Genomic DNA, 27,154 nt, shown 5'->3' with positions numbered 1-27,154 from the left:
GTAAAGCGGCACATGGCGGGCAGCTTTGCGTTGCTAGGGGGAAGGCGCATGTGCGGCTTTGATGCCGGAGCCGGGATGTGAGCAGCCTGTAAGGCCGCAGGCCGAGGCTTGGTATAGCGTGGGCCCGCAAGGCTTGGAGCGGTTGCTTCTGACTATCTACCTGACCCACCTACTTTACCTTTATTATTTGATTTTCATATTTTACTTGGTTTGATCCGATCCTTGAGTAATGACAGACCAGTCCGCCCTGCTCCTTAGGAAACAGTTGGCAGGTACGCGACGCCCTTGGGATCTCAAACTTTGCTGCAGATGTGAGTTGTGGCTGGAAGGACTGTTGTTGCTGCTGAGTCTCGACCCCCTTTCAGCTCCCCACTTCCTTCTGACTATTTTCGTTTTGGCTATTACTATATGTTAATTGTTAAAAGAGGAACATTTGGGACGTTATTTATGTTATGTCATCGGTCGTCAGACTCTTTTAAAAGTCATTGTTTCGTAACTTTTTTTACCGCTTCCCCCTCTCCTTCCCTCCGCGTTATCGCTATGACAGACTGGCAAAGTGTCTTCCTGGAATATTTTGCGGCCACGGGACTGCAGTCATTTTTGGAAGATTGGCAGTTTATACGCACGAATTTTACAGGCGTCAAAGTTATAGAAAATCCAGATGTTGTCAGTCTGACGCGATTGTAAAATCGAAAAATCGTTATGGCGCTTCACAGCCGCGAACGCTGACATGATGAATGTGTTCTTACTTTTGACCAGATTGCATATCTTCTGTTCGCTTTCACTGCGTATTACAGTTGCCTGTTGCTAGTCCCCTGAAAGACTTGAATTGTTACATGTTATGGAGTCATAGTCATACAGCACTGGAACAGGCGCCTCGGCCCAACTTGTTCATGCCGACCAGGTTTCCAAAACTGAACTAACCCCATTTGAGATAATGGGAACTGCAGATGCTGGAGATTCCAAGATAATAAAATGTGAGGCTGGATGAACACAGCAGGCCAAGCAGCATCTCAGGAGCACAAAAGCTGACGTTTCGGGCCTAGACCCTTCATCAGAGAGCATTTGCCTGCGTTTGGCCCATGTCCCTCTAAATCTTTCCTAGCCATGTACCTGTCCAAATGTCTTTTAAATACCCACCTCTAACACTTCCTCTGGCAGCTTATTTCATATATGCATGTTCTATATACCCTGTCTGAAAAAGTTGCCCCTCAGGCTCCATGTAAATTTTCCCCCTCTCACCTTAAACCCTCTAGTTCCTCTCTTCTCCCCCCAGCAAGGGAGAAGACTTTGGCTATTCACCTTATCTATGTCCCTCATGATTTTATAAACCTCTACAAGGCCACCCCTCGGTTCCTACGCTCCAGGGAAAAACATTCCAACCTCTTCTTATAACTCAAACCTTCTAATGTTGGTAATGTCTTTGTAAATGTTTTTGCACCATTTCCAGCTTAATAACATCCTTTCTACAGCAGGACAAGCAAAATTATATGCAGTACTCCAAATGTGGCCTTACCAATGTCTTGTATGGTTGTAGCATGATGTCAAAACTCCTGTACTCAGTGCCATGACCAATGAAGGCATACATGCCAAATACTGTCTTCACCAATCTATCTACCTGTGTTACCACTTTCAAGAAATCATGTTTGCACCCCTAGGTCTCTCTGTTCAAGAATACTCCCCAGAGTGCTGCCATTGAGTGTGGAAGTCTTGCCCTGGTTTACCTTACCAAAATGCAACACCTCACATTTATCTGAATTAAACTGTATCTGCCGTTCCTTGGTTCACTGGCCCAGTTGATCAAGATCCCATTGTACTTTTGGGTAACCTTCTTGACTGTCCACTATACCACCAATTCTGGTGTCATTGCCAAACTTACTAACCATGCCCCCTATTTTCTTATCCAGATTGTTTACATAAATGATGAACAGCTGTGGACACAACTGATCCATTTGACACACTGCTGATCACAGGCCTCCAGTCTGAAAAACAACCCTGTACCACCACTTTCTGTTCCTACCATCAAGTCAATTTTGTATCCAGTTGGCTAGCTCTCTCTGGACCCCATGTGGTGTAATCTTACTTACCAATCTACGATTGTCAAAGGCCTTGCAAAAGTCCATGTAGACTGTTCTGCCTTCATCTACGTGGTCATCGCTTCAAAAAACTCAATCACATTTGTGACACGTGATTTTGCACAAAGCCATGCTGACAATCCGGGATCAGTCCTTGCTTTTCCAAGTGCATGTACTCCCTGTGTCTCTCAATCCCCTCCAACAACTTACCCACTACTAATATTAGGTTTACTAGTCTGTTATTCTCTGTCTTTTCCTTCACCCTTTCTTAAATAATGGCACGTTAGCCACCCTCCAGTCTTCCGGCACCTCACTCATGCCTGTCAATGATACAAATACCTCTGCTAGGGGCCCTGCAGTTTCTCCCCTAGCTCCTCTCAATCTCTGGTGTTACACTGGATCGATACCTTTGTCCTTTGAGAACCTCTAGCACCACTTCTTCTGCAATGTGGGCTTTTTTTCAAAACATCAGTATTTATTCTCCTGAGTTCCTTAGCTTCCATGTCTTTCTCCATGGTAAATACTGACAAGAAATATCTGTTTAGGATTTCACCCATCTTCCATGGCTTCACGCACAGATGACCTTTAAGGGGCCCTATTCTGTCCCCGGTTATTCTTTTGCTGTTATTATACTTGTAGAATCTCTTTGGATTCTCCTTTATCTTAGACATTAAAATTATCTCCTGCCCCCTTTTCGCCCTTCTAATTTCATTCTTAAGGTACTCCTATACTCCCTATACTCCTCAAGGGATTTACTTGATCCCAGCTGCTTATACCTGACAATTGAGGTAGCATGGTGGCTCAGTGGTTAGCACTGCTGCCTCACAGCATCAGGGACTTGGATTTGATTACACCCTTGAGCAACTGTGTGTGGAGCTTGCATGTTCTCTATATGTCCTCCCACAGTCCAAAGATATGCAGGATAGGTGAATCAGCCATGCTAAAGTGCCCACGGATGAGGTAAGTTAGGTGGATTGGTCATGGGGGAATGCAGGATTACAGGGAATAAGGTTGGGGGGAATGAGTCTAGGTGGGATGCTTTTCGGGGGATTGGTGTCAAGTCAGTGGGCCAAATGGCCTGCTTCTGCACTAGGGATTCCCTGATTCGATATGCCTCCTCTTTCTTGACCAGAGCCTCAATGCAGTAGTCATCCTGTTCCCTACACCTGCCAGCCTTGCCTTTCACACTAATTGGACCATGCAGGCCCTGAACTTTTCCTTTGGTATGCTTCACATCAGAATTAAAATATAGTTATCCTCTTAGCTGTGAGAGTTGATGGATAGCATTTGGTCTTAAAATGCTGCAATACAGATTGAGGTGTGTTTTCATTCCATTCCTACTGTGACCATGAACTACAGTGGTTAAACTACTGAAATGGTAGGTAGAAGAGAAAAGTCACATTTTGATTTAATGATTTATTACTGGACAAGTTAGATCCCAAACTCTGAAATCTAGCTTGATCATATTTTGTTTATTTTTAAGAATCCCCACTGTGTGGAAGCAGGCCATTCAGCCCATCAAGTCCACACCGACCTTCTGAAGAGCATTCCACCCACACCCATCCCTTTATTTCCCACCCTAGACACGATGGACAATTTAGCATAGCCAATCCACCGAACCTGCAAATCTTTGGACAGTGGGAGGAAACCAGAATACCTGGAGTAAACCCACACAGACAATGTGTAAACTCCACAGAGGCAGTTGCCTGAGGCTGGAATTGAATCCAGGTCCCTGGCGCTCTGGGGCAGCAGTGCCAACCACCGAGCCACTGTGCTGCCTAATGAAGTAGCCTTTCTCTGAAATGCACACACACAATGCTACAGTTTCATTTCACATAAAACAAGTTTCATTACTCAAAAGAAATGAAGATAAAATAGAATAAGCCATTGAATTTTACATAAATGTAAATATTTCAAAACTCAAGGTAAAATACAATGTCATTAATCCCAAAATCACTCCTCCTTAGTACTCATACCAGAGATAATGCACTTCTATTTCATATTTATAAAGTTTAATTTAACTGTGACTTCAGTGTCCTGTCTTGAGAATGTGATCACCTCTTGGAGCCTTCATACACTGAACTTAGAGTTTTTTGGCTTCAAATAATCCCTTTATGTTTTAAACTAAATACTTCTGGTCTGGAACCTTAAATTCTGTTCACTGAGGGAACATATTTCTTAACAGTCCTAAATTACCTCCCTTTCTCAAGAGCAGCTGTTTTACACATCTAGCTTTGGCCAAGACTTCTGCAAACTGCTCCCAACTAAAACTAAAAATCTTTTAGCTTTCCTAGTTATGAGATGTTTCTTCTAAGCTCCCAAAAACTGCAAAGTAAAAGCGTAATGCATAATCCTCTTGTTCACTTGTAAACTCTCCCAATGTAAACAAATTCGCAATCGCCTTCGTGAACTAACTTATTTTAGAAAAAAATCACCTTGGCTACTAAAATAGCTACAAGTTCATTAAAACTCTTCAGACACACCCAAAAATTATGCCACTATCAAAATTCAAAAATACAATAAATTTTATTAGTTTGTGTAATACATGTATGTATATCATACATTTTACTGCATAGCGTTTTGAAACCAACCATATGCAGTGTTTGGTTCATCAAGAAGGGTAAATAATTTGAAGGATAGCAGGCCTTTGTTAGATTTTATAGCATTTGTTTAATAACTAAAGCAAGTTTTCAATCCAATTAAATCATCACGATATGCCGCCTTAAGTTAATTATTTTACCTCAGATGATATTTGTCTTTTCATTTCATTTATTCTAGTAAGATTATTCACTATGAAGAATACAGGCAAAAAGCAATGATATGGGATTAACATATGGCACCTTCGAGGTCACTGTTAGTTACACACAGTTTGTTATTTAATGAGACAGCGACATTAAATCGGACCATCCTTCTCAAACTGTGCTGTTGTTGTTTCAACTCTTATGCCGTTAAGAAGATGCATGATTTCTGAACCAATGTGTAACTGTTCCACTATTTCATGTTTGTGTTTTATCCTTTCAAGAACTAAATAAGAATCCAGTGGATGGATTTTCTGCTGGACTAATAGATGATGATGACATATACAGATGGGAGGTTGTCATCATTGGCCCGCCAGATACTCTTTTGTAAGTACTTAATGCTAGCAAGTATCAGTGCTTATAGAAGTTGCCAGTTAACCGTCTATACTTTATTTTCAGACAGTGACAAGACAATTGATGAGGGTAATGTGTGAAATGAAGAAGTTGTATTCAAATCTTCATATCATTCATACTTTTAATAAAATTTTGCAAATAATACCTATGAAGGACAATGTAGTTACAAATATTGTCCTTGCTAAATGAGTATCAGGAACTTGACAACAAATAAAATGCAAGGAATCAAGGGTGCTAATCTGTGATAAAACTATCCAAGTGATATGTGCTGTTTTGCATAGGGCTAAAAAGATCATGAAAGTAAACAAGTTGCTAAGACTTGGATGTGAGAAGGATGAGATCCATTTCATGGCATACTGAGATCAATACTGGATGTGACAGAACTGTATGACTGGACAGTAGAAATCTGGAATGGTCTCCTAAAAGCTGTGCATATTGGATCAATCAACATTTTAAGTGACAAATATTAAGTGTTCATTTTTAGTTGGGTAATGGTATTGTGGTAAACAGGCAAGTGAATGGACTTGAAACACACTGTCAAGGATCTGAATGGCCTTCCCTGTCTCTGTGTTCTTTATTCTTAACTAAATACAACCTCATCAGCCTGTTGTGGCTTTACAATAGTAAAACAGGGAGATGCAGTTGGAGTAGTATATTCAAAATTGATCAGTACGATTAATCTCGGCATTGAGAAGAGGCCAGTTGCTTTTTCAGAAGGGAAATACATAGGAAACAGAGTGGTGCTGTTATGTTGAAATAATTTGAAACAGTAGTGAATTTAATCAATTTGACAGCAAGAAGTAATGATAGAAAAAGAAGGAAATAAGCTCTTATTAACAGTACGTAAGTTTTATTTAGCCTGTATAACTACACTACACTGTAAAACTAGTGAGCTGTAAAGTGTTTTGGAACATCCTGAGTATGTGAAAGGCACAGCGTGAGTGCATGACTTTCCAGAACAGAAGATCATAATAAATAGGAGCAGGAACTGGCAGTTTGGCCTCTCAAGCTTGTCCCACAATTCAACAAGATTATGGTCAGGTCATCATAGCTCTCAACTCTCTCTAATATTGCACAAATCTATCTACTACCTTTTTAAATACTTCCAGTAACATAACCTTCAACTCAAAGGGCAAAGAAATCCATATGTTAGCTACCTTCTGGGAGAAGAAATTCCTTTGCAAATCAATTTTAATTCTGTATTCTGTAATCATTCCCCTCATTCAAGATCCCCACTATGGGGCAGCACAGTGGCACAGTAGTTAGCACTGCTGCCACACAGCGCCAGGCACCTGAGTTCAATTCCAGCCTATGTGCAAACTGCACACAGGCAGTTGCCTTTCTCCGCATGTCTGCGTGGGTTTCCTCTGCGGGTCTGGTTTCTGCCCACAGTCCAAAGATGTATAGGCTAGGTGGATTGGCAATGCTAAATTGCCCATAGTGTTCAGGGATATGTAGATTAGGTGGGTTATAAGTGAATGGGTTTGGGTGGGTGCTCTGAGGGCCAGTGTGGACTTGTTGGGCCGAAGGGCCTATTTCCACGCTGTAGGGATTCTATGGAATCTGGAACACTATTGGAAACATTTTCCCAGTCAGAATCTTGCATGTTTTCATAAAATCATCCCTTATTCTTCAAAACACTAATGAATAGAAGTCTAACCTGTTTACCTACGCTTGATAAATCAGCCTCTTCACCCCAGAAATGAACATAGTGAATCTGTTTTGAACTGCCTTCAGTACATTCATTCTTAACTATGGGGACTAAAACTGTACATAGGATTCCCTTGCAGTCTCACTAACACCCAGTACAATTGTAGCAAGACTTCTCTACTATTAAACTTCGACCTCCTAGCAATATAAGCCAAAATTTCATTTACCTTCTTAAATAGTTACTACACCCTGAATGCTAACTTCTTGTATTTCATACATAAGAACACCAACATTCCCTGTAAGCTGTACAGCTGTGCGCTTTGAAGTTCCCACATGGTGATTGGTGTAGGCGTGCTAATCGCAGCATTGACTCCTGTTTTCCAAAGTGCTAGTCTGCACAGGCCTCAGAGGTCCTCACAGTCAATAAGAAAGGTAGAGGGAACACTCAGTAACACCCAAATCATTCTCTGCTGTAGTTTTTTGTAGTCTTCATTTAAATGTGTCTTCATTGAAGCATGCCCTCCCACGTACTTTGTATCTTCAGCAAATTTAGATAGATTACAGTCTGTCCCTTTTGTCTAAATCATTAACGTAGATTGTAGATAATTGTGGCCAAGTCTGATCCTTGTGGCACTCCACTAGTTACATTTTTCCACCTTGAAATATAAGGACATAAGAACTAGGAGCAGGAGTAGGCCATCTGGCCCCTTGAGCCTGCCCCAACATTTAATAAGATCATGGCTGATCTTTTAGAGGCTCAGCTCTACTTATCCACCCACTCACCATAACCCTTAATTCCTTTACTGTTCAAAAATTTATCTAGCCTGGCCTGAAAAACATTTAGCGAGGTAGCTTCAACTGCTTCACTGGGCAGGGAATTCCACAGATTCACAACCCTTTGGGTGAAGAAGTTCCGCCTGACCTCGGTGCTACATCTGCTTCCCTTTATTCTGAGTCGATGCCGTCTCGTCCCAGTTTCACCTGCTAGCGGAAACAACCTCCCTGCCTCCACCTTATCTTTTCCCTTCATAATCTTATATGTTTCTATAAGATCTCCCCTCATTCTTCTGAATTCTAATGAGCATAATCCCAGTCTACTCAGTCTCTCCTCATAATCCAACCCTCTCAACTCTGGAATCAACAGAGTGAATCTCCTCTGAACCACTCTAGTGCTAGTATATCTCTTCTCAAGTAAGGAGACCAAAACTACGCACAGTACTCCAGGTGTGGCCTCACCAGGACCCTATACAGCTACAGTGTAGCCTCCCTGTTTTTAAACTCCATCCCTCTAGCAATGGCAGACAAAATTCCATTTGCCTTTTTAATTACCTGCTGCACCTGCAATCCTACTTTTAGCGACAGCATGCCCAAGGACACCCAAGTCCCCCTGCACAGCAGCGTGCTGCAATTTTTTACCATCTAAAACATAGTCCATTTTGCTGTTATTCCTACCGAAATGGATGACCTCACACTTATCAACACTGTACTCCATCTGCCAGATCTTTGCCCACTCACTTGGACTATCTATATCCCTCTGCAGACTTTGTGTCTTCTGCACACTTTGCTCAACCACTCACCTTAGTGTCATCTGCAAATTTTGACACACTACACTTAGCCCCCAACTCCAAATCATCTGTGTAAATTGTAAACAATTGCGGTTCCAACACTGATCCCTGAGGCACACCACTAGCCACTGACTGCCAACCAGAAAAACACCCATTTACCCCAATCTTTGATTTCTGCTGGTCAACCAATCCTCTATCCATCCCAGTATATTACCTATAATACCATGCACCTTTATCTTACGTAGCAGCCTTTGGTGCAGTACCTTGTCAAATGCCTTCTGGAAATCCAGATACATCACATCCACAGGTTCCCCATTGTTCACCATGCAAGTAATGTCCTCAAAGAATTCCACCAAATTAGTTAAACATGACCTGCCCTTCATGAACCCATACTGGGTGTTCCCAATGGGACAGATGTCTTGCTATTTCTTCCTTAATGGTAAATTCAAGCATTTTCCCCATTATTGAAGTTAAGCTAACTGGCCTATAGTTACCTGCTTTTTGTCTACTTCCTTTTTTAAACAGCGGTGCCACATTGGCTGTTTTCCAATCTGCAGGAATCATCCCAGAGTCCAGTGACTTTTGGTAAATAATTACTAGTGCATTTGCTATTTCTCCCCCATCATCTCTTTTAGTACCCTGGGATGCATTTCATCAGGGCCAGGAGACTTGTCTACCTTTAGCCCCATTAGCTTGCCCAACACTGCCTCCTTTGTGATAATGATAGTTTCTAGGTCCTCACCTGCTATAACCTTCTTGCCATTAGTTTTCGGCATGTTATTTGTGTCTTCCACTGTGAAGACTGACACAAAATAACTGTTTAATGTCTCGGCTATTTCCTCATACCCAGTTATTAAAATTGGCCTTCTCATCCTCTAAAGGACCAATGTTTACCTTCACTACTCTTTTACTGCCTGTTTTTTATATTCTGAGCTAGTTTACTCTCATAATCTGTCTTACTTTTCTTTATAATTTTTTTTGTGGCTTTCTGTTGGCCTTTAAAAATTTCCCAGTCTAAAGTTTCCTGCTACTTTTTGCTTTTTTGTCTGTGTTTTTTTTCAATGTGATACTTTCCTTTATTTCCTTAGACATCCATGGCAGGCTATCTCTTTTCCTACAGTTCTTCCTTATCACTGGAATATACTTCTGCTGAGCACTGTGAAAAATCATTTTGAAAGTCCTCCACTGTTCCTCAATTGACCCATCATAAAGTTTTTGCTCCCATTCCACCTTAGCTAACTCCTCCCTCATTCCTGCATAGTTTCCTTCGTTTAAGCACAGAACATGGGTACTGGATCTAACCTTCTCACGCTCCATCTGTATTTTAAATTCGACCATACTGTGATCGCTCCTTCCGAGAGGATCCCTAATTGTGAAATCATTCATTACTCCTGTCTCATTACACAGGACTAGATCTAGGATAGCTTGCTCCTTCATAGGTTCCATTGCATATTGTTCAAGGAAATTATCGTGGATACATTCTATGAACCCCTCCTCAAGGCTGCCATGACCAACCTGGTTTGACCAATCGATGTGTAGATTAAAATCCCCCATGATAATTCCTGTACCATTTTTACATGCATTAGCTATTTCTACGTTTATTGTCCGCCCTGACACGATGTCATTATTTGGTGGCCTATGGACCACACCTATCGGTGACTTCTTCTCCCTGCTATTCCTAATTTCCACCCAAATGGATTCAACGTTTTGTTCGGTAGAATCTATATCATCTCTCACTACTGCCCTGATATCATCCTGAAAAATCAAAGCAACTCCACCTCCCTCACTTTCCTGTCTATCCTTCCAAACTGTTTGATTCCCCCGGGATATTTAACTCCCAGTCATGATCATCCTGTAACCATGTCTGTGTAATGGCCATTAAATCATACCCATTTGCCATGATTTGCACCCTCAACTCTTCCACCTTGTTTTGAATGCTCTGAGCATTCAGATAATGTCCCACTAATCCTGACATAGCTTCTGTGTGCTGGTCAAACATGATTAATCAATCTGTAATCCATTTTGATACATTTCTCTCAGTATTGTGAGCATCTGTGTGCAATAATCTTTAATGTGGCACCTTATCAAATGCCTTCTGGAAGCCCAAATACACAACATCTACCCGTTCCCCATTATCAACTCTGCTTATTATATCTTTAATGAAAAATCTGTAGCCTATTTGTCAAACATGATTATCTTTTCTCAAAACTGTGTTCATTCTTTTTGATTGCCAAATGTCAATTTTCCTAGTGCCAAATGTTACATTAACCTTTAGTTTCCCGCTTTATTTCTGTCTCCCTTCATGAACAAGGAACATCACTTTAACAATTTTCCAATTCACCTGAAATCCAGTGAGGTTTGAAAAATTTTGACAAATGCCTCCATTATATCTGCAGCTACATCCTTTGAAACTGTTTGTCTTTAGTCCTATCAGCTTGTGAAATACTTGTCCCTTGTGATAGAGGCTGTTACGAGACCTTTCTTCCTGTTAGTGCATTGCTTCTCTGTTATCTTTGGGATGTTTATAGATCCTCCGCCATTAAGATTGATACAAGCTTTTGCTTTAAATTACTTGCCACTTTCCTGTTCCCTGTTATTAATTACACAGCTGCACTCTCCAAGTATCCTATACTTGCTGTTTTACTTTTTAAATGCTTATAGAACTCTTGTTTTTGTATTTCTTAGCAATTTACTTTTGAAATCAATTTTTTCTATTTATTAACTTCTACAAATCTGCTGCTGGTTTCTGGGAAAAGGCCCTAACCCTCTGGACTACCTCTGGTTTCACAGCTTTAAATTATTTTGATGTACTGCCAACCACAGCGCACAAACTTTTAGCTTTTCTTAAATCAAAAAAATCCACTTTAGACTTTAGTCAGATTCAGAGTTTTAGATTCATGCTTCCCAAATCTTCAACTGTTGAGTAGACTTCATTTTCTGATGACAGTTTGTACAATAACAGATATATGGGTAATGGAATTCTTGTATACTTTAACATACTTTTAAGTAACAAGCAATTGGCCAGAGCTAATAAACAGAACATGTAGAACAGTGAGATTTTATTTTGTGTAGATAGAATTTTGGTGTTCTCTCTATATTCCCTCTCCTTCAGAAAATCAAGAATAAAAGTAATCATTAATGAGGAAATGACTAAGTGACAAAAGTAAAGTAAAAGCTGATAGAACTGTGAATGCTATAAATCAGGAACAAAAACAGAATTTGCTGGAAGCTGAACAGGTCTGGCAGCATATGAAGAAACAATCAGCATTAACATTTCAGGTCCCTTCCTCAGAACTGCTGAGCTTCCAGCAACTTCGGTTTCTGTTTCTGACAAAAGAAGAGTGATCTTTTGAAGGGGTTTCAATATATCTCCTTTGATAGAATTATTTAATGTATTCAGTTACTAGATGCCACCTTTGCTCAAATACGTTGGGTTTTGACAAAATAATCTCTTGGTACTGTGTTGATAGATTTCTAATTTTTGACCATTCTTCATTTTATAAACATTTTGTACGTATAAGACTGTACTGTGTAATAAATGATTCAAGTCATTGTGTAAACCACAAGAGTAAAGTTTGGTTATTTTGTTAAAATTACCTTAATACACACATTTAGGTGACAGCTTTATGCACAGTTCTTGGTAAAATAATGTGTTTGTGTAATATGTAGCCATGAATAATTTCTTGGTAAAAACTGTACAAAATAACAATTCTTGTTGTTTTCGGGGCACTCTACACCTTATCAATAGACTTTAAAGTTCATGATAATTCCTCGTGAAATCCTTACTGCAAGATCACTGGAAAATAAATATACACTGGTTTACAAGAATATCATTCATACACAAAAAACACTTTTTTAAAAAAATTCTTTGCAAGGCAGGTTATTACAATTTTCCCCAAACTTTGATAATAGAATATTCTCAAGATCTAAAAAGCTATTTATAAGAAAAATGTTTTGCTCTTGGTCAACTATGTTAGATGTTATTTGAACCATTTTACTTTTGCATATCTTATTTCTGCTCTGATTAGTAATAAAGAAGTGTCATTCATCAGATTTCATTTCTTATTTATTTTCTAGTGAGGGTGGATTCTTCAAAGCTCATCTGACCTTTCCTAATGATTACCCTTTGCGGCCTCCAAAGATGAATTTCATTACAGAAATCTGGCACCCAAATGGTAAAATGTGTACATATAGCATTAATTAATGATCATATTATCAGCTTTAAAATCTATTGGTGTGATTATGGAGAGAGATCAGACTTATGTATCCTTTCATACTGTAAAATTTCCATGTTCAGTTGGTTGCATAGTGCATGCTGCAGTCTATCTTGTAGCCTAAATCTGATGGTTAAGGTCCTCTGATAATCTTTTCCAGCAACTCAATTATTTCTGAGTCACAGTGATAAAACTCTTGTCAATGATATCTGATTTCAGTGGACTCACCATTTGTTTTAGAGGAGGTTGGCATATATGGCCTACTTCATTCAACTGTTTTAAAAAATACTTTTCTTTCGCATTAAAAATTCTGATTTTGGAATAACATACATGAGTACCTGCAATTTACTTTATTGGAAGATTTCTGAGGATATAGATTACAATAGTGACTGGGCTCTTCTGAGCCCATTGCAAACGACTAAAATAATGTAAAAGAGTACATCCAATATCTGTCACGAATTATGAGCCATTGTGCAAGATTTTACTTTAGCTGTGCTGTCTGATAGGGACAAGAATGTTTTATTTAGACCCTTGTGTGTTAGGCCATTTAGTGAGATCATGAAAAATTTGTGATTTAACTCCATACAGCAACCGTTGGCCTGTATTCCTTAATCTCTTTGGTATGCTGTTATTCTAGATTTGCAAAAGGCAGCATTCCAATAGTTTTTTTGATTATTTTCTGTACTTGTTAATGATATAATCTGTCTAAATACATCCCAAGTTTCTTTGGACTGCCCCTGTTCCTAGCTTTTCACCATTTACAGCTTTTTTTTTAGATTCAAAGTAAATTATGTCATCAGCAAATTTGGATAACAAGGTGTAGACCTGGATGACAAGCAGCATCAGAGGAGCAGGAAGGCTGATGTTTTGGGCCTAGACCCTTCTTCAGAGAGGGGGATGGGGAAGAGTGTTCTGAAATAAATAGGGAAAGAGGGGGAGGCGGATAGAACGTGGATAGAGAAGAAGACAGGTGGAGAGGAGACAGACAGGTCAAAGAGGCGTGGATGGAGCCAGTAAAGGTGAGTCGAGTTGGGGAGGTAGGGAGGAGATAGATGAGTTCAGGGACGACGGACAGGTCGATGGACGGGATGAGGTTAGTAGGTAGGAAACGGGGGTGTGGCTTGAGGTGGGAGGAGGGGATAGGTGAGAGGAGGAACAGGTTAGGGAGGCGGGGACAAGCTGGGCTGGTTTTGGGATGCGGTAGTGGAAGGGGAGATTTTGAAGCTTGTTAAGTCCACTTTGATACCATTGGGCTGCAGGGTTCCCAAGCGGAATATGCGTTGCTGTTCCTGCAACTTTTGGGTAGCATTGTTGTGGCACTACAGGAAGGCCCAGGATGGACATGTCCTCTGTGGAATGGGAAGGAGAGTTGAAATGGTTTGCGACTGGGAGGTGCAGTTGTTTCATGTGAACTGAGCATAGGTGCTCTGCAAAGCAGTCCCCAAGCCTCTGCTTGGTTTCCCCATGTAGAGTAGGCCACAACGGGAACTGCGGATGCAGTATACCACATTAGCAGATGTGCAAGTTAACATCTGCTTGATGTGGAAAGTCTTCTTGGGGCCTGAGATGGGGGTGAGGGAGGAGGTGTAGGGGAGGGTGTAGCACTTCCTGCAGCTGCAGCAGAAAATTGCCAGGTGAGGTGGGGCTGGAGGGGGGTGGTGTGGAGCGGACAAGGGTGTCACAGAGAGAGTGGTCCCTCCGGAAAGCAGATAAGGATGGGGAGGGAAAATGTCTTTGGCGAAAGTGTCGGGGGATGATGCGTTGGATCCGAAGGTTGGTGGGGTGGTACGTGAGGACGAAGGGGATTCTGTTTTGTTTGTTATTGCGGAGTGGGGATGTGAGGGATGAGTTGCGGGAAATGGGGGAGACACGGTTGTGGGCATTCTCGACCACTGATGGGGTGGAAGTCGCAGTCCTTGAAAAACGAGGACATCTGAGATGTACGGGAGTGGAATGCCTCATCCTGGGAGCAGATAAGGCAGAGGCGAAGGAATTTGGAATAGGCGATGACATTTTTGCAGGAAGGTGGATGGAAGGCGGTGTATTCTAGGTAGCTGTGGAAGTCAGTGGGCTTGAAATGGTTATCGGTTTCTAGGTGTTTGCCTGAGATGGAGACAGAGAGGTCCAGGAAGGTGAGAGAGGTATTAGAGATGGTCCAGGTGAATGTAGGGTTGGGATGGAAGGTTTTGATGAAGTAGATGAACTGTTTGAGCTCCTCATGGGAGCACAAGGCAGCACTGATACAGTCATCAACATAACTGAGGAAGAGATGGGGTTTAGGGCCAGTGTAGCTATGGAAGAGGGATTATTCCATGTAACCTACAAAGAGGCAGGCAAAGCCTGGGACCATGCAGGTGGCCATCCCCTTCGTCTGTAGGAAGTGGGAGTAAGTGCCTGCCTCTTTGTAGCCTACGTGGAACAATCCCTCTTCCGTATCTACATGGCCATAAACCCCACCTCTTCCTCCGTTACATTGATGACTGTATTGGCACCGCCTCATGCTCCCACGAGGAGCTCAAACAATTCATGCACTTCACTAACACCTTCCACCCCAATCTTAAGTTCACCTGGACCATCTCTAATACCTCTCTCTCCTTTCTGGACCTTTCTGTCTCCATCTCCGGCAACCGCCTAGAAACCGATATCCGTTTCAAGCTCACCGACTCCCACAGCTACCTAGAATACATCTCCTATCATCCACCTTCTGCAAAAATGCCATCCCCTATTCCCAATTCCTTCGCCTCCACCGCATCTGCTCCCGGGAGGAGGCATTCCACTCTCATGTATCTCAGATGTCCTTGTTTTTCAAGGACCGCAACTTCCCCTCCTCAGTGATCGAGAACGCCCTTGACCATGTCTCCTGCATTTCCTGCAACTCATCCCTCACACCCGCTCCCCGCAATAACAGCCAAAACAGAATCTCCTTCGTCCTCAGGTACCATCCCACAACCTCCGGATTCAATGCATCATCCTCTGACACTTCTGCCATCTGCAATCTGACCCCACCACCAAAGACATCTTTCCCTCCCCACCCATATCTGCTTTCCAGAGGGACCATTCTCTCCATGACTCCCTTGTCCGCTCCACACTCCCCTCCAGCCCCACCTCACCTGGCACATTTCCCTGCAACTGCAAGAAGTGCTACACCTGCACCCTCACCCCCATCTCAGGCCCCAAGAAGACTTTCCACATCACGCAGATGTTCACCTGCACATCTGCTAATGTGGTATACTGCGTCTGCTATTCCTGCTGTGGCCTCCTCTACATCGGGGAAACCAAGTGGATGCTTGGGGACCGCTTTGCAGAACACCTTCGCTCAGTTCACACGAAACAATTGCACCTCCCAGTCGTAAACCATTTCAACTCTACCTCTCATTCTGCAGAGGACATGTCCATCCTGGGCCTCCTGCAGTGCCACAACGATGCTACCCAAAGGTTTCAGGAACAGCAACTCATATTCCGCTCACATTCATATTGGGAACCCTGCAGCCCAATGGTATCAATGTTGACTTCACAAGCTTCAAAATCTCCCCTCCCACTACCGCATCCCAAAACAAGCCCAGCTCATCCCCTCCTCCCTAACCTGTCCTTCTTCCCATCTATCCCCTCCTCCCACCTCAAGTCCCACCCCCATTATCTACCTACTAACCTCATCCTGCCCCCCTCCCCCCCTTGACCTGTCCGTCCTCCTTGGACTGACCTATCTCCTCCCTACCTCCCCACCTACACTCACCTTTACTGGCTCCATCCCCGCCTCTTTGACCTGTCTGTCTCTTCTCCACCTATCTTCTCCTCTATCCATCTTCTATCCGCCTGCCCCTTTCTTCCCTGCATTTAATTATATAACTATATTTAAAAGAAGGTAGTTTTAAAATAGCAGTTCTGGCAGCATCTGTGGAAAGAGAAACAAGTGTTAACATTTGAGCTCTGTGACCTGTTGATAAGTCATGATCTGAAATATTAAATCTTTCCATAGATGCTGATAGATCTGTTGAGCCTTACCAGCAATTTCTGCTTTTATTTCTGATTTCTAGTATCCACTATGGTTTGCTTTTGTTTTGCCATCGATTATTCAGAAGAAAAAAAATCTTTTTTTGTTACAGTTGCCAAGAATGGTGATGTATGCATTTCAATTTTGCATGAGCCGGGTGAGGATAAATTTGGTTATGAGAAACCTGAGGAGCGTTGGTTGCCCATTCACACTGTAGAGACAATTCTCATCAGTGTTATCTCTATGCTAGCTGACCCCAACAGTGATTCTCCAGCTAATGTTGATGCTGCAGTAAGTATTTTGTTAGAGTTAATGTAATTTTTTTTCACAAGGTAAAGTGATCAAAACTTTATTAAAATATTCGAATTTTAATAACGTATTTGTGACTGCATGTCTGGTGTTTCCAAAGCCCTATTCCATTAACTAATTTTTAACCCTCTGTCCTTAATCCCATATGAGAAGTGACTGCATTAATACCAGGATTTCTCCACTTATCGGGTCATACAGCACAGAAGCTTCAAAAGCCTTTGGTCCATGCTGAACATAATCCCAAACTAAACTCGTTCCGTCTGCCTGCTCCTGGCCCATATCCCTCCAACGCTTTCCTATTCATGTATCTATCTAAATGTCTTTTAAACGTTGTAAGTGTACCCGCATCCACCACTTCTGCAGGAATCAATTTCTCAGGCTAGCAAATTCTGCAGCAGTGATGCTGGTCCACAGTCCCTCATAGGTTAATGTTGTTCTTCTGGGCATTTTGGCCCCTCATATTCTTGTCACTTACATTTAGAAATGACTGCAGGAACTTGGTGAATGCCACATTCATCCTATTACATAATGCATGCTGTGGAGAAGTTTGCAGCACAGAGTGGCTATCCAGGAACAAAAACAAAGCTGGAAAAGCTCAGCAGGTCTGGCGGCATCTGTGGAGAAGGAAACAGAATTAATGTTTCGGATCCGGTTACCCTTGCTCAGAGGCTATTTAGTCTATTGTGTCTGTGCCAGTTCAATATCTATAGACCTGTTTCCCCTTCTTATCCCCACGCCCATTTATTTTTTTCTTTATTAAGTATGTGTCCGTTCTTCTTTTTAAAAATTATAATGTATCCTGTTTCTGGTAGGACATTCTATGTTCTAACAATCCTAACAAAAAAATTCCATTCTTTCTCTTTTATCTTCAATCAACTATCCTGATTTATAGCCTTTGATTATTTAAGCAGAATTTATTTTTCCTAATTTACTTTATCAGAAACCTCTGCCATTGGATAAGTTTTTAAATGTGAATGTTAGAATTTAGGAAATGCTACAGACTGATTTCTATTAAGTTACGTTAGATTACTTCTTTAAATTTGTTACTTAGATAATTTTCATTTTTTGTAACTGCTGCAAAAGATGCATTCTAAGTATAACAGATAGCTACTGGGAAGTTCAAGGGAGAAATAGAGGAGTATGTTACAGTTTTGATAGATTGAAGCAAAGAAGTCTTGATATGAACATAACTGATCCGCTTCTATGTCTCCTCCAGTAGGTGAATATAATCAGTCATATAAATTCTACAACATTTGAGCAGTTGTTTGTTGCTGAGTGTAATCATTTTACATAGGCAAGTAGACATCAGAACATAGCAGGTGTAGGATTACTGCAGGTATAGCCAAAAGGATTACATTGTTAAAAAGTGCTACTAAAAGTTGCTAACATTTTAAGAAAATGCAATTTTGTACAAAAATTAGACAATACGTTTCTACAAAGAACACAGAAGATGCTGGTAATCCACACCATATCATTGATCAAAGAGGAAGTTACTGAGTTGTATGAGCTGCAGGCAACTTAATAGAAAACTGTTTAATTTATGTAAAAGATAAGTTCAATGAAGCAATGGAAAAGCATCACAAGATTAAATGGGTAAATGTTAAAATAACATACTGGGAGAAAGAATTGCTGATAGTGCACAGTTGGTCAGAAAAGCGATGTGTGGGGAAAGTTGGATCTGGGCTGCAATTTAACAGTTTCTTAATAAAAACTCTACACCCAAAATGTTAACTTTCCTTTCCTCCAGATATTGATCGGGGTCACCTTTCACCATCAGTACTTCCAGCTGTAAAGGACAAGGATATATCTAAGTTCCTTACAGCTGGTTCTATTTGAAATTTGGTCCACAGTAGCCCTCACCTGTCTATATTTGCCATTTTGATGTTCTGTTCAAACCCAGTGATGAACAGACTATAAGAAATAGGAACAGGAATGGGTAACCCTGCCTCTTGAGTCTGTTTTGCCATTCAGTAGGATTATGGCTGATCTAACATTCCTTAGATGCACTTTCCCTGTGCATTCCCCTTGATTCCTCCCCGTTCCAAAATCTCTATCTCAACCTTAATTATACACAAGGACTCTGCCACAGAGCTATGGGGCAAGAAGTTCCAAAGACCTCAACTATCCAAGAGAAGAAATTCCTCCTCACCTCAGTCTTAAATTAGCATCCCTCTATTCTGAGACTATGCCCTCTGATCCTAGATTCTCCCATGAGGGGGGACTCCTTCTCACCATTTACCTTGTAAAGCCCCTTAAGAACCCTGTATGTTTTAAAAGAGGTCACCTTTCATTCTTCTAAACTGCAGAGCAGAGCCCCAATTAGTTTAGCCTTTGTTTGTAAAATTTCTCCATACCAAGGATCATCCTACTGAATGTCTTCTGAACTGCTTCCCCTGTCAGTATATCATTCCTTAGATAGAGACTACAACCACTCAGTACTCCAGATGGAGTCTCACCAGCACTTTGTGTAGTTGCAGTAAGACTCCCCTTGAAGTAAGGGCCAACATTCCATTAGCCTTCCTAACTATTTGCTGCACCTGTATGCTAGCTTTGTGTTTCATGCACAATAAACCCAGGTCCCTTTGTGTTGCTGAGATGACAAAGTGTGAAGCTGGATGAACATAGCAGGCCAAGCAGCATCTCAGGAGCTCAAAAGCTGACGTTTCGGGCCTAGACCCTTCGTCAGAGAGGGGCTGTCTGATGAAGGGTCTAGGCCCGAAACGTCAGCTTTTGTGCTCCTAAGATGCTGCTTGGCCTGCTAAGTTCATCCAGCTTCACACTTTGTTATCTTGGATTCTCCAGCATTTGCAGTTCCCATTATCTCTGATCCCTTTGTGTTGCTATTTTCTGCAGATTTTCACCATTTATGTTCTCTATTCCAAAATAGTCAACTTCATATTTCCTACATTATACTCCACATACTTAACCCATAAATATATCTATAAACTGTTTATATCCCTTCGCAACTTGCTTTTCTGCCTATTTTTAGGTTATTGTTAGGCTCATTACCAAGTCACACATTGGGCTTTGCCTACCCCTTTGACATCTCTTTTGAGCACATCAGCTTGTTAAATATCAAGTTATGTCTCCTTTACAATTGTCATTCATACCTTCCCCTCTAACCCCATCTTGAGCTTTTCTCTTTATTCCCTCAGCTGTTCTGCATGACTGCTCATCCCTAAAGATTTTGGTCTTAGTTACAGCTTCTCACGTGCTCTTTCTTCTGATTTCACTACTATGAATGAACTTGTTCATATTCACTACTACCCTTCAACCATGCCATTTCCTAGGCCCCTCTGTTCTGACTCATTAATCAAGTCATCTCTGATCATTTTGGTGTGATACAGTCTTAGTCCATTCCATTCTTGCTTGCTGCTTCATTTGTCACACAAAACTGCACAGTCAATTATAACTAAGTTTTTCTGACCCTATGTATGCTTCAACACCTAAACCACTTCTTAACCAACCTCCATTTTGGTGCCGTGTCAATTACAGATGCATTTTTACAAACTCTTGACTGCTTCCTGTCCATTATTGTCTTATTATCATCTCCTTTCACTGACATTTCCATATCATTGCCAGTCTACCTGCCTCCATAAGATCACAAGATGTAGGCCATTTGGCCTATTGAGTCACCTCCAGCACTCAGTGAGATCATGGCTGGTTGATAAACCCCACTCTATTTCTAGCCTGATTCCTATAACCCTTGATTCCCTTAATAATCAAAATCTTTATATTTCAGCTGTGAATACACTCAATGACCCCCAGCCTTCACAGTCCTCTGCAATAAAAATTCCAGATTCGTTGCCCTCAGAGGCAAAACAAACTTCTTTATCTGTCTTAACTGGGCAAATCTTTATTGTTTGTCTTCTGGTCCTAGACTCTCCCTTGAGGGGAAACAACATCTTCCATCTACCCCGTCAAGCCTCCTTAGAATCATATATTTCAATAAGGTCTCCTCTCATTCTTCTAAACTCCAAACAACTCCACTTCCCACAAGTAAATTCCTCCATACCTGGAATCAATCTAGTAAACATTCTCTGTATTGCCTTCGCTAGCTAGGTCCTTAGATGAGGGAACCAAAACTGTTCACAATGTTCTGTAGTTTTAGCAAAACTTTGCTATTTTTTTCCTCCACACATCAGAGTTACTGTAAGTCAGAGAAGGCATCAAAAGAGTTGTAAGTGTCAGTGGTTAGAAACTATAAAACCAGAGTTCAGACACAAGGAAATAAATACAGAAAATGCTGAAGAAACTGGGACATCTGTGCAGAGAGAAAGAGTTAATATTTCAAGTCTGATGTGACTTTTTCAGAATCTCTGTTTCAGATTTCCAGCACTTGCAGTATTTTTAGATTGAGATGCAGGAAAAATGACTTCTACCTTCTTCAGACCCATTGAACTATCAGTGTAAGGGAATGAGATCTTTGGAAAACTTACTATTAGTATCTCTCTTGAAAGTAAAGGTTTGATAATCAGATCGTGGTCCAGAGGGTAGTAGGTGGATTTACCAGGCTAATTGCTGGTTTGCTTCAGCCCAGTGAAAGTCCTGTCAGCACCAACAACAACAGTGCTCCCTTTGATGGCAGATTTGACCTTGAGTTGGAACAGTGAATGGAAAACTACATAATAAAGCAATCAAGGATTAGAATACAGAAAGCAGCAATATTGATTGAAAAGGCAAGAGGATAGAAAAAGTTGAAAAGGAGGGATCTGGGAATGAGACAGCGATGCAGAGACCAAATTAAATACAACTTGAATGAAGAAAATTGTGACTGATATGTCAATTTTGTCGTCACTTGTTGAGCAGAAGTTGTTTTACTGTAATCATTATGCTTTAATGTAGAAAGAATGGCGAGATGATCCAAATGGTGAATTTAAAAGGAAAGTTGCACGGTGTGTAAGAAAAAGCCAAGAAATGGCATATGAGTAATATTTTTCCTCCAATATTGTGGTAAGTTTTCTTTTAAAACTGCTGAGTTTTGAAATTCATATTGTGATAGAAAAACATTACTAAGATCATATACTTCCATTTTATCTTTTAGTCTTTTGTCCTTTTGTTTTTATTTCACAACTGTAATTCAACACATTCCTTCACTCCTTACCCTGAACACACATGGCCCCATTTATCACATTCCCCAAAGGAGGTGTACAAGATGAAATTGACAGCATGCAGAATTTGATTGTATTGGCCTGGATTTTGTAAGGGCTAGATAATCTTTCCTGTAGGATAAATGGAAGATGCACATGGGGACCTTGTGGAATCCCTGCTGCAGCACACTCCAAGGGAATTACCCAGAAAATTGAAAATTCTGCTGGGTAGTTTCCCTACACTTCAAATCCTCCAAAGGTATCGATTTAGATCGGAGAATTCGGAAGCTTCATACACAGTAAAAGTAGGAGTAGGCCATTTGGCCCTTTGAACCTGCTCTGCAGTGAAATAAATATTTACTCAAGAAAAGTTAAACTTCTAAAAACTACTCTAACTCCTGAATAACTGTTAAACTGACCCTCCAACTTACCACTCTGATCTCCAATTTCACCTCTCCCTGACCCTGAATTGACAACTCCCCATTCCCTCCCAATCACCCCTCATGATCCAATTTCTCTTTCCCCACCACTGCACCTCACTTTTGTTCTCCTGCTGTCTGTCCTAATACCCCTTCTCCCAGTGTACGATCCCCAGCCTGCCAGACTGATATCATCTGTCTATCCTGAACTCTCCTTCACTCACCTGTCTCCTTTCTACCTTGCATCCTGGCACCCTAATCTGACCAACCTGCTGGCCTACTTACCTGACAGCCTATCCCATTACCTTTCATTGATCTTACATTCCAATCCTTTCGTGAGCTGTCAGAGTGGCTGTCTGTGAAGCTGGACATTTAAATCACAGAATATGGCATCTGACTGATGTGTTTAAAAAAAAAAGTGGCTTTCTTTGCTTGACTATTTTATAATAAAAAGGACCTGTCAAAAGAATATATGGCTGTACATTTCTGAAGGAGCCCTAATCAGAATCCCTGTGAGAATGTGGAGTTTTTCTTTGTGGAAAAAAGGCGCAGGCTAGCAATCTACCGCAGGCTAGCAATCTACATATGATTGTTGTTTAACTCTTCAAATAGTAACTCCTCACCCTGTTCAGTTCAGCAGCATTTATGACTAACACTTTGCTAAGTCCACTGTTTACAATAGGTTAATCAATATTGCAACTAATATTATAGAAGTGTTGACTTTAATTACATCAATTAGAAAAAAATTTAAGTGCTTATGATCTTCAAATTTGATTTGGTTTAGTTTGATAATTACCATGAGATAACTAGGCCACCAGTGCTTTTTATCAAATCCAGCATGGCATCTTGTATTCCAAATCTTTTCTTTTCTTAAATATAAACTGAGAAATACACCATCTGTGTATGAGGCATCATTATACATCAAGATTTAATTGTAGACATGAACATCTGCTTAAAGAGCTTCAGCTGAATCAAATAACTTGAAATACAATTTTAAAGTTAGCGTATAGAAAATGTATTGGTTCAGTTCTGATGTGAATAAAAGCTTCCATTAACAAACAAGTTGAGGTTGGTTGGCTCGCCGAGTTGGCTCGTCGTTGTTCTGCACATGTTTCATTACCCAGCTGGGTAACAACATCAGTGCAGCCTCCAATGAAGCGCATTGTTTTCCTGCCTGGTTTTTAAACTCTGGAATCCGTTGAGCTGTATTACCTCCCTTCTGGTATTCCTTTGCAATGGAACGTATATGGGGTCAAGTGCTATGTGTTTGCTGAAGGCTTTCTTTATGGAGTACGAAGCTTCTAGGAACTCCCATGCCTGTCTCTGCTTTGCTTGTCTCAAATCTTGGTGTTGTCCCAATTGAATTGGTGGTTCTCCTTATCCATGTGGATAGCGATGAATCAGTATTGGTCATGTCTTTTTCTAGGCAATTGGTGCTTGCGTACTCTTGTTGTTAATTTCGACACTGTCATCATTAAATGGACCAAACTAGGAGAGACACACAACTAATAAACAGCACCCTCACTAGAATCAAATTCAGAGAGGAGGAGAAGAACAAACAGCTCCCATTCCTGGACGTCATGGTAGAGCACAGGACAAATAGGGAATTTCAAACGAAGGTACACAGCAAAGCCACACACACTGACCAAGTACTGAACTTCAACAGTAACATCCTAACACACGCAGGCGAAGCTGCGTGGAACATTATTTAAACGGGCAACAATACACTGCAGCAGCACAGAACTACACCGAGAAGAAGAAGAAGAATACCTCTTCCAGGTATTCAAGGACGATGGATATCCAAAAAAACTAGGTCAGAAGATGCCTATTACATGAACAACACCAGGAAGTTACTATACGTCCCGACACACTCATCACACTACCTTAAACCAGGAACACATCAGAACTAACCACAAGACACCTATGACCAGTGGGCATCAGAGTAGCACACCCACATCAACCCTACGACAACTGCTCACCTGAACCAAAGATTCACTACCCACTATGGACAGGACCAATACAAGATCATATACAAGATTCCCTGCGGAGACTGTGACAAACACTACATCGGACAAACAGGAAGGAAATTAGCAACGAGTACACTAACAACAATTGGCTACAAAAAGACATGACCAATACTCACTCATTTCTATCCACGTGGATAAAGAGAACCGCCAACTGGATTGGGACAACACCAAGATCCTGGAAGAAGCAAAGCAGAGGCAGGCACGCGAGATCCTAGAAGCCTGGTACTCCACAAAGAAAGCCATCAACAAACACATAGAACTTGACCCCATATACACTCCATTGCGGAGGGAAACCGGAAGTGAGGTAATCCAGCTCAGCGGACTCCAGCATTTAAAAACCAGGCAGGAAAACACAACAGCGCTTCATCGGAGGCTGCACTGATGACGTTACCCAGCAGGGTAATGAAATGTCTGTGGAACAATGACTAACCAGCTCGGCGAGCCAGCCAACCACAACATCCACAACCCAAGCTACAAATCTACTCCAAAACCTTAGAAACAACAAGTGTAGAAGTCATAACACTTTAGATAACAACAATATATACGTAAAACTATCTTTAGGAGTATAGAGCATACAGTTTTTATGATCCTCAATCAACTCAGCTGCAATAGATCTTCTAAAAACTGAAAGCTATTGTAGACTAATCAAGCTTTGAAGATCAAAATTATGCGGAATAAATGAGCAATTGCCTTTATCTTTCTTAATCAGTCAATCTGATTTGGTTGTTTTAGTATAAAGGAGTTTTGAAAATTAAAACCTGTCTCTGTACTCACTGACCCTGATCTCATTTATTTTACTTCACTAGAATGGTTATGATATAAAATCATCATCCACTATGGATTAAAGGCCTTAAGGCCATACATCTGTAGTTTATGCCTTGTGTTTACTCAGTTACAAATGCTATCAGTTAAAAATGTGGTGTAGTTTCTGTTGGGGCGTTTATCTCTTTTCCCCTCAGTGGTCTTGGTTTCCATGTTTGCATAGGATTGCCTATGTCATAGATTCTTTGGTTGACTGATATTCAGTCAGTTTCTTTTGTCACATTGTTAGAATCATCTTTCTTTGGATTGATATGATGTGGACGTGCCAGTGTTAGACTGGGGTGGGCAAGGTCAAAAATCATACAACACCAGGTTATAGTCCAGCAGGTTTATTTGAAGACATGAGCTTTCAGATTCTCCTGAAGGATTGAGACTCTGAAAGTTTGTGTCTTCAAATAAACCTGTTGGACTATAACATGGTGTCATGTGATTTTTGATTTGGGATTAAAATGACATTGTTTCTAAAAACGCACCATCTATTCAAATTTTTTTGAAAAAATGTGACAATTTATTTGCTTTCTGATGCTTTATATTTCTATTTTTAGGTGTAGCTGAAATGAGAACTTCGCTCTTACCTGTTCTTACTGGTCTCTGGCCACAACATCAATGCAGCTTGCAGCTAAGAATTCCATGCTGTTAAGCTTGGATGGATGAGAATCCCTCAAGAGAGATGCTCATTGATAAGAACTGTTGAAAGAAATGTGACCCTCCGTTTAATGCAACAAAAAAAGTTCAAATTACCTTAAGTTTCATCTCAGTTATTTTCAAATTGTGCCGTGAATTATGTTTATTTATTTGAAAGAAATCAGACTGCTTATGAAAGTGTTGTGTTAAGCAAGGCTTACTTTTGTGTCTCTGAAGATTGTTGCTATGCCTCAAGCAAATATAATCAAAATACTTTAGGAAAGGTTTGTGACAAACTAGTTCACCGAATCATTCAGTTATGTAGCATGTAAATCTTTCTTAGTTTAACAATTACAAAAAAAATTCAGGTAAACTAATAGTATTCAAATCTCAGTGGGAAAAGTGATAGTTAAAATGCCTTCTCAATGTTCCCTTTTAAGTCAGTTTTGGTGCTGTAGCAATTTCAGGGAATACAAAAGGAGTTCTGGTTACCGCATTTGCCATTCATTTAGAAGTTGTATGATTCAATGTAAAACTTATTTTTGAATAACTAAACATTGTAGAATATATTATGGAGCAGCTAAGAGGTTTGGGTGTTATTAGCTGTTTTCTTGCTGGAAAGTATGAAGATTGTAAAAGCATTCAGCTTTAACTTTTATAAATTATTTCTACATTTGATCTGAACCTAATAAACCGAATTTATTTTAGAATCTGGCTGATTGTGTAACTAATGGTTCTGTCTGTCATTGTAATAACATTGCTAATGTTACATGACAGACAAAACAAATGGCATATTTGGTTATACAAAGTAAATAACTAAGTTATAAATTAAGTAATTTTCTAAAATTCATTTTTTTGTCTCCTTCATGATAAAACTGAACCCTTCAAAACATCAACTCTTACTGTCTTTCAGAAATGTAAACTAAAAATTGTTCATTTTTTTTTAAAAAGCAACTGACTAATATTCTAAGATAATAAAATGTGAGGCTGGATGAACACAGCAGGCCAAGCAGCATCTCAGGAGCACAAAAGCTGACGTTTCGGGCCCAGACCCTTCATCAGAGAGGGGGATGGGGGGAGGGAACTGGAATAAATAGGGAGAGAGGGGGAGGCGGACCGAAGATGGAGAGTAAAGAAGATAGGTGGAGAGGGTGTAGGTGGGGAGGTAGGGAGGGGATAGGTCAGTCCAGGGAAGACGGACAGGTCAAGGAGGTGG

At 40.8% G+C, this 27,154-nt stretch overlaps 1 protein-coding gene across 1 annotated transcript; it reads left to right on the top strand.

The window, feature by feature from the left end:
* Positions 1-41: 41 nt before the first annotated feature.
* On the top strand, positions 42-26,648 carry ube2g1b (ubiquitin-conjugating enzyme E2G 1b (UBC7 homolog, yeast)). Its single transcript, XM_048556696.1, has 6 exons — positions 42-272; positions 5,098-5,200; positions 12,520-12,617; positions 16,760-16,938; positions 21,802-21,909; positions 25,860-26,648. The coding sequence occupies exons 1-5, from the start codon at positions 230-232 to the stop codon at positions 21,886-21,888; spliced, it is 510 nt and encodes a 169-aa protein (XP_048412653.1). The 5' UTR covers positions 42-229; the 3' UTR covers positions 21,889-21,909; positions 25,860-26,648.
* The last annotated feature ends 506 nt before the right edge of the window (positions 26,649-27,154 follow it).

The sequence above is a fragment of the Stegostoma tigrinum genome, chromosome 26 (assembly GCF_030684315.1).
Source record: "Stegostoma tigrinum isolate sSteTig4 chromosome 26, sSteTig4.hap1, whole genome shotgun sequence".
Classification (NCBI taxonomy): domain Eukaryota; kingdom Metazoa; phylum Chordata; class Chondrichthyes; order Orectolobiformes; family Stegostomatidae; genus Stegostoma; species Stegostoma tigrinum.
This window is presented reverse-complemented; position numbering and strand designations above follow the sequence as displayed.

Bases quoted from the DNA above. Each gene is read 5' to 3' on its own strand.
- ube2g1b (XM_048556696.1), top strand. From the start codon at position 230: ATGACAGACCAGTCCGCCCTGCTCCTTAGGAAACAGTTGGCAG. The intron at 5,201-12,519 runs GTAAGTACTTAA...TTTATTTTCTAG, and splicing joins GGCCCGCCAGATACTCTTTT to TGAGGGTGGATTCTTCAAAG. The intron at 16,939-21,801 runs GTAAGTATTTTG...GCTTTAATGTAG, and splicing joins CAGCTAATGTTGATGCTGCA to AAAGAATGGCGAGATGATCC.